At 41.0% G+C, this 8,392-nt stretch overlaps 1 protein-coding gene across 2 annotated transcripts; it reads right to left on the bottom strand.

The window, feature by feature from the left end:
• Window positions 1–921: 921 nt before the first annotated feature.
• LOC131236684 (uncharacterized) lies at window positions 922–8,038 on the bottom strand. Of its 2 annotated transcripts, none has more exons than XM_058234017.1 (6): window positions 7,564–8,038; window positions 6,885–7,017; window positions 5,945–6,065; window positions 4,257–4,293; window positions 3,093–3,360; window positions 922–2,271 (listed from the first exon to the last, which is right to left on the bottom strand). In XM_058234017.1, the coding sequence occupies exons 1-6, from the start codon at window positions 7,744–7,746 to the stop codon at window positions 2,162–2,164; spliced, it is 852 nt and encodes a 283-aa protein (XP_058090000.1). In that variant the 5' UTR covers window positions 7,747–8,038; the 3' UTR covers window positions 922–2,161. The 2 variants fall into 2 exon arrangements, with proteins under 2 accessions (XP_058090000.1, XP_058090001.1); XM_058234018.1 differs by having other exon boundaries at window positions 922–2,291; window positions 7,564–8,037.
• Window positions 8,039–8,392: the final 354 nt, after the last annotated feature.

Raw genomic sequence — 8,392 nt, 5'->3', positions numbered from 1 at the left:
TAGCCACGCTCGCCCAAGCCGCTGCCAGCTTCCGCCAAACACACAAGACCATCCAAACCGTTGATCTTGAAGGATTCATCAGATGTGGCTCACGAAGGAAAAAGGTTCTAACTAATCAAAGATCCTCCCGCAACTTTCGCGTGAAGTTAATTGCGTTAGACAGTCCTTTTCCGGTCCATAGTTTCAAACTCTTTTTACTGGATGGTCTGATCTACGATTATCATAAATTTTGACATGTCCTATCTATGGTGGGACACTTTAGATGAACGGTCTGGATAATCATGTGGTGGTGCGGAAACTATCAGACATAATCTTCTAGGTCCACTGCCCCATTCACAATTGCCAGCCATTTGACCACAAACGTCTTTTGCGGATCCAATGGTCTAGATGAGAGTGGGCCTCCAAAAAGTTCTATTGTGTGAACCAACGTTCTACAAACATTAACCCACTTGATCATGGTTCTCCAAGTTTGGACAGTTTCATCCTCATATATTCAATTGATGCTGTGGAACTCTTCCATGTAAACATAATCAAGGCTTATAAAAAAACACATCAGTAGCAATGGGCACTATCCACAGCATGCACATCCAAGAGTCCAGATTTCACACGTGCACATGCATCCGCGTAGGCCCAAATTCGGTGCATATGTGTACATCGAGAGTCATGGTGCCCACTCTAATCTAATACCATCCAAAAGCCATGAGTAGGAATCCAATCCAAAGCAGATTTTCTGAAAGGAATTATCAAATCTAATTTTGAAATGTGATGGGATTCCAGCCATACGTGTGCACCGACTCTTGATGAACACTATGCAGTAGTGCACGCGCAATCTTTTTTATTTTATTTTATTCTATCTTATAAAACATGGATGGTCCAAAAAAAAGACACCATGCCATCATCAAGATAATAAACATATAGATAGCAAAACCATCTCTAATTTACTCTCCTACAATATCAGCAAAAGGTATAGTCAGATGGCATGGTCCACATGGATGAAAGTAGTAAACATTAGTCCTTGTCCCAAAGTAATAAACCTACTTATTACAATCCAAACCATATATCAAAGTATCATTATCCTTAATATCAGTGCAAGAAGAAGAGGTGGAAATGGCAGCGTGTGTGGATGGATGGATGGATGGGATAGGAGGATGAAGTGAGGTGGGTTTGAGTGGAAGATGACCAACCTTGGTCCTAACCATGGTGTGATGGAGGGTTAGAAGAAGGTGAACTCAAGAGGCCAAAAACATCTCCCTAGGCTTACCTCCTTGGTTTGATTGAGAAGAAAGAAAAGAAAATATTTCCTAAGGGTGGGGTTGAACTCCAAGCCTCTGATGGAGTTTTCTTCTTTCCTAAGGTTGGAGACAGGAGGTAGAGCTAAATGCCAAAAACAAACATTAGAACACCTCTATATCTGTCTCAGTTAGGCCAAAATTCCCAAATTCTAGCCCATGATGAAATGTACAAAAGAAAATAACAAAAGAATTAGTAGGGTGGGTGGAGTGGGGTCCACCTTCCCTTTTTCCTAGGGAAAGATGAGTGGGTCACACACAAAAGGTTACAACATGAGAGTGTGTTAGATGAAGTTGGTTGGGGTTGTCAGAAGGCACATCGGTCACAAAGTTCATTGGTCATGTGCCACATCTAGAGCTAATGTTAGAACATTGACTAGGGCATGCCCATGCCCTAGGATTTGGCCAAAACCGCCTCTAGATTTAAGAGGGTGTGTGGCCAAAACTGGGAGAGATGGGCTTGCAAAGTGTCTTGTTTGAATTTACATATTGCAAGCCCAAAGGTTAAGTGGGGTTGGTTTGATCTTTTTTAGCCCTTCCAAGGCTAAAGTTAGAGAGGGTTGGTTAATGAAGCTTCAGCTCATGTGATGGCCAAAGTTAGTGAAGGGTTGAGATGTTAGCTTTTGAAGAAACCACAAACTTGGGAAGTGATGGTCTTAGCCCCACCATGTGGGGGGCCATCTCTAGATAAATGCATGCAAAGTACCCATTTGTGACTAGATACACATGTGAAATTTGGAGGGCTCTCCTCCAAATTTAGAGGTAGGGTTTTAGTCCATGTTGGGCTAAAACTGGTTGCAGGGAAGACCCCTGTGGTCTGCCCTTGGGTCTGTGTATGTGGGATGGTGTGTGGGTTAGTGAGAGAACCATGGTTAGGCCGACGGTTGTTCAGGTGGTGGAATGAAGGGATTGGGAATGAGCCTGTAGTGATGATGTGGTGTTGGAGCATGAAGAGTTGGATCCGGAAGTGCCATGGTCACGCCTGTTGTAAGGCAAAAGACACTGTCAAAGATATTAGTATGACTGCTGAGAAAATATTATCCACGTACACATTCATACATGCATGAAGGCTTGATTAAAAATCATTTGGTGGGGCCATCTAATGGACGGGTTGGATGGAACTCATACATCATGATGGCCCCACACAGCTCAAACGTATGGTAGGTTGTTAAATGCATGTGATCATTCCCCTTGTGTTATTGGAAACTATCATAGAAATAAGAGGGACTGTAAATGTTCAGGCCACTTGTTCCAAGCAGGTGGGTCTTGCTCTTTGGGAAATCCAAACCAGCCCTTTTTTTAGCTTCATTGGGGTTTGGCAATGAACCAATATCTCCTCTATCCAATAATCTTGGCCATTGATCGGACTCTTCTCATTAAACATGGTTGGCAATATTCTATTTTTCATCCATCTATTTAAATGCCACAAAATGGATGGCTAAGATTGATGAGAGTGCTTTTTGAACATGACCCACCATTGCCTGATAATACATTTACAGGAAAAAGCAGGTGCACCACAGTGGCACCAATTTCCAGTTATTGGGGACGTGAACAGGCAAGTCTAAAGCGTTCAAAGTGGCAGGATCCACCATGGAAAAGAATACGACACGATTATGACCACTTGATCAATGAAGAACGTTTGAAATTCAAATCCATTCTGTAGTATGAGATGCTTTACCACCTGAACGGTTCCGATCATCCATACACGTGTCCTAATCATGGGCCAGATGCATGCACGTCAAAAAAGTTATTATTATTATTATTATTTTTTAGAAGGGCGACTAGAATAGAAGAGAGACAAACCTGCTTGTGGAGGGGGCGTTGGGGGTAGAGACATGGGGCCCAGATAGTGCTGTGGAAAGCTAGTGGAATTCATGGCCGAGTATTGGAAGAGATGATGGTGCGGGTATTGCATGTTATAGCCCTGCCCGTGCGGGTAAGGGGCTGCCCCACTTCCATGCCCAAACTGGAAGTATGGGTAGAAAGCAGCTGTGCCCGTTACCATTCCAGCTGCCCCTCCGTACATAGGATATTGAGCTGTTGCTCCTCCACCATACGCGTTATAGTAGCTCTGCATCACACCATCTCAACATGTTACCATTTACAACTCATACGTACAGACATGCATGCATGCGTACAACCTGACAACATATTGTGAATGGAATGCTGCATCTTGGGTCATGTTTTGGTGATCCAAACCGTCTATATGATGGGGCTTACCTTTGATGTAGGTACGGAAAAAGGAGAATATCTTTGCTGATCGTTTCATTCTTTTCCTTTGCATATGGACCATTGTTGTTTTGTAGTCCATTGATTGAAAGTCTAGGATCTCATTGTTGTGGATTTTTTTAGGCAGCCACCATTATCTCTGTGGGCCATCATATATGAACGGTATGGATTCCAACGGATATAGCTCCTATATAAAAATAAGCATACGTACGTATAAACTTCTACGGATTTTTCATATAAATACTTTTTAAGAAAATTTCTGCGTGTGCCTAGTGCGCAACGAGAGAGTATGCGCATATCTCCAACCATCCAATAATGGTGCGGGAATCTAGAGAAGGCATTTCGAAAAATAGGGTTTTGAAATCTCGCATTTTGAAATGCTTACAGTACAGATGCTCTCCAACAATCTTTAATGATGGGAGATAGGGTGCGTATTAGCTCTTGGTACTGACCATGCTCATATATTCATTATTTTTTTCAAAACCCATATTTATTAATTTTTCGTAGGCCTCATACGATCTTTTTTTCTGGCTTTGGGTTCTTCCAAATATGGATTATTTTTCTACCATTTCCCATCTGGAGTGAGGCCCATCAGATCAACGGTCTGGATCACCAAATGACCAGCGACAAAAATGTACCGCACTATTCACATTATGATGTATAGGGACCCATTGGGTCCTCTAGAAGAATGTGGATTCAACGGCCCATTTTAAATAGAAAGGAAGAAATTGTACGAACCGTAGGATACGTGTACTCTGGGGAGTATGGTGAGTACCTGAAATTTGTAGAATAAAAGGAGAAATAAGGTACAAAAATATTGGAATACCATAATTTTGCTAAACCCATACACGTGCGTGACCCTACTACACAAGCACACTTGACAGTATGGCACCATGTCTATGGGATCTGACCCTTACATCATGAGGTGGGCCACTTTAATTATATCTCCTGGGGTAATGATCAAGCCGTTTCACTCCTTAGGTTGGAAACGGTGCCTATAAGAAATGGATGGCTATAAAAATTGTTTCAGCCATGCTTTTGTTTTATACACTGTAGCTTATCTGAGGACTAAAATGTCTTTCTTTTCAGATCAGAAGATCCAAATAATGTGGCCCAGATGATAACAAGCTTGGATCTTCCACACGTGTTCTACATTAGCTTGTGTGCTTTGGGTGCATGGGCAGGCGCTACACGCGTCTGGGCTCATGCAAAGCCTGCATTCTAAATATGAAAAAAAAAGAAAGAAAAAAAGGCACACATTCACAAGCATGCGTGTCTGCGAAAGGGCAAATGCATGCCATCTACGCATGCGCACTTTGTTGATCTCCTTCTTGTGCACGTGTCTGCATGCACACGTATAAAAGGGGCATTGTACATTGCTCGATCCCAGAATATCGACGGTTTGTTCGACTGGGGCTAATTGTTCGGTGATCCAAACCGTTCACATCGTTGCCCCATAATAATTTATGGGACCCAGCAAATCAACCGTCTGGATCACGGAACAATGTGTCGCAATTGTACCAGCTGAAAGCCCGAGAGTAGCACTGTTGATACTCGGGCTGGGAAGTGTGTGAGACCCATGCATGTGTGTGAGAAATATTGCGTGTAAGATAGATATGCTCGTACCGTGCGAGTCTTCTCATATCGCATGCATGCGTGTACACAATGAATGGATGGGTCCATGCATGTGCTTTGTGTGTGCGCGTGTGAGAGAGTAGGATCACGAATGCTGATGCATTTGGTGGTCCTGACTCCAGAGGAGTCCATGGAAGGGGACCTTTCATGGCTACAATTACACGTCCGGAGTTTTGCTAAACCCACACGCGTGTACAAGTCAGCTAATGCACACGCCACCACATATGCCACCATGGCACACATGTCAAATATCCAAGCCATCCATCATGTGGATCTCATCGATATTACCAAAAGATAAAGGCGGTCCACTATCTAGGTGTACGATGATATTAGAAATATGCTTATGGGTTAGAAAACTTCGGCCGATTTTTAATAACCACACGTTCGTTCAGTCAGTTGAGGCACACCTGACGACTAGAACGAGCTGATTCATGGAATAGGAAATCTATGGTGTTACCCCTCTGATGGATGGCTTGGACATGTCACGTGTCTGCCACACAGGCGTATGAAGTGGCGTGTGATTAGCTGAAATGTAAACCTCTACATTTCCAACCATACACGTGTACATATTACCTTCATGTGGGATGAGATGGCACGTGTATATAACGAGAGAGAGAGAGCATCTGCGACCATACACACCATGCATGCATACATGTGCAAAATGCATGTGTACTGAGCAATGCACGTGCAAATCCCATGCTCCTGCACGCACGCGCACACACCTATTTTTGCGTGTGGACTGACTGGCAATGCACGTGCCACATGGCATCAACAAATCATGTGAAGCTTACCCAAATACATTATAAGGAAACCCTTGCTGGATGGCATAATGAGGGAAGCTGGCAGCTGAAGGAAAAGCTGTTCCCCCTCCTGTCTGATACGAGTTCATCACCCTAAAGTTCCTGCCTCCTCCTGATTACATTCATTTTAAAAATAGATTAACCCACTAACCACAGCTAGATTAAGATCATAACCTCAATTAAGAAATCCATCTTTCTCATTTTCCATTAATAAAAAAACTAGACTTTTATTCTTGCATTGACAAGTCAAACTGGCAAGCTCTCATTCACATGCACCAACAATAACTAACATTCATAACATAGTTCTTCAATCCACTACTAAATAAATAAATAAAAGCCTAGTGATTGGACATCACTGGCCAGCCTCGTATATGATATTCTTCAGTTGGTAGTTGGAAATTCTTGGGAAAATGATAATTAAGCTAGTTGAGAGATTAAAGAAGCTACTAATGCATCTAATTTGGATTTTTTATTTTCTCATTTTTCTCAAGTGGGTGTTTGAAAAAAACCACTTTCAATGCCATTTTAATAAAAACAAGAAAAAAAAAAAAAAAAAAAATCCTTTCCTGCATATTCATCCAAGATAAATTACAATCATACATGAATATATAAATTCTAATATGTATGTGTAAATCACAATCACAGATGGATCATGAACAAACTACACTTCAAATCACAACAAATTACAATCACATGTATGATCCTATGTGGCCTAATAGAGTAGTCCTTTCATAGAAATGAGATTGCAATACCAAAACCCATATCCAGTAGATGGTAGACACCCAGTTCAAATATGTTTTATTATATGGCTGTTTTTTTTTTCTGGTAAAAGAATAAAAATAAAAATCTGATTGATGAAGAAAGCTAATAAGATAAAAAGGGAACATATGAAGAAAATCAAATAATCACAAGAGAAGAGAAAATCTATTACCATGTTTTGGTGTTGAAGGTGTGGATCTTTGAACACCCAAAGAAGCGAGATTGCAGTTAGCCCTTCTTCCATCAATTACGGGTGCTGCATCCACACAAGCTTTCATGGCAGCCTCGGGTTCGCGAAAAGTGACCTACAGTGGAAAGAAAGACAAAAAGAAGAAGGAGACCATCATTTTCTCTAATCAAGCATAAAATGTTAAAAAAATAGAAAAAAATAAGTGGATCTAGATGCTTTTCTTCTCATCTTTTTTCATAATTCAGGATCCTGATTCCCTTCTAAGAAAAACCCAATTCCAGATCTTGGATATTATTCACAATATTCAGATTTGAATAACAAAGAATAGAGAAACAAGATCAGAATAATAGTATCAATACCCAAATAAATAAACCTAAGAAAAAAGAAAAAGAGAGGGGAAGGGAAGAAATAATAGATGTAAGGTGTACAGATATTTTCTCCCCTGCATCATTGATATGCACACACCCTTTTCTGCTTTTTGCATTACAAGAAACACCTTTGGTAAAACCCCAATACCAAAAGTAGAAAAAATGGGTGTGTGTGTGTGTATAAAAAAATAGGGTTTATGTATCATATTTCAATACCCTAAGTGTACTCTCCACAATATAACAAAAAACCAAAGAAAATGAAAAAAATAAAAATAAAAATAAAAAATACTTACAAATCCATAGCCTTTGGATCTTCCAGTGTTCTTGTCTGTGATAACAACAGCCTCCAAAATCTCACCAAATTGCTCAAAGTATTTTCTCATGGTTTCCCTTTGAGTCTCCCATGCAAGACCCCCAACAAACACCTTAGTGTAAGTGGTGTCCCCAAATTGCCCTGCTAAACTAGCTGGGGTCATCTTCTCCTCTAAATCCTCTCCTCTTTTCTCTTTATGATCTCTTTCTCCTTCTCCTCTTTCCTACTTCCTCCAAAGTTAGCTGTTTCTCACAAAACTGGTATATGTATATGTGATGAGAGAGAAAACCCACAAGATTTAGAGGATCTACTCTAAGTTTAGAGGTGATATTGGTCAGGAGAGAGAGAAGATTCAAGATCAGCCAATTAGGTTAGAGGGATTGAGGGAAGGAAGGAGGGAAGAAGAGAGAGAAAGGGAGGGAAGAAAGCAAAAGGTGGAAAGAGGAAAGCCATCGGTCCATATGGACATGTATTATATACTCCTTACTTTATCATACACCATGGTGATACTTCACTGCTATTTTTCAAGTTGCGGTGTCTCGTTCATCATACACATTCTAAATCTTAACCGTCCATCTCAAACCAATCAAGGCCGAACACATACTGATCAAACGGTGCAGATCATCCAATTTGTGACCACAAAAGGACCGTGCAAATCACATACTTCAACCATCAAATCAGATGGTCAATATCATTAGATCTACGTGAATTTCATGATATGCTCTATGGGGCCCACAATTTGGATGGCTTCGATCTCCTTAAAAATATGCCATTTGTGCGGTGGATGAAGCATTGGAACTTTAAACATG

Source organism: Magnolia sinica, chromosome 2 (genome assembly GCF_029962835.1).
Source record: "Magnolia sinica isolate HGM2019 chromosome 2, MsV1, whole genome shotgun sequence".
In the NCBI taxonomy this organism is placed as follows: Eukaryota; Viridiplantae; Streptophyta; class Magnoliopsida; order Magnoliales; family Magnoliaceae; genus Magnolia; species Magnolia sinica.
Note: the sequence above shows the minus strand (reverse complement) of the source record. Positions and strands in the feature narration are given on the sequence as shown.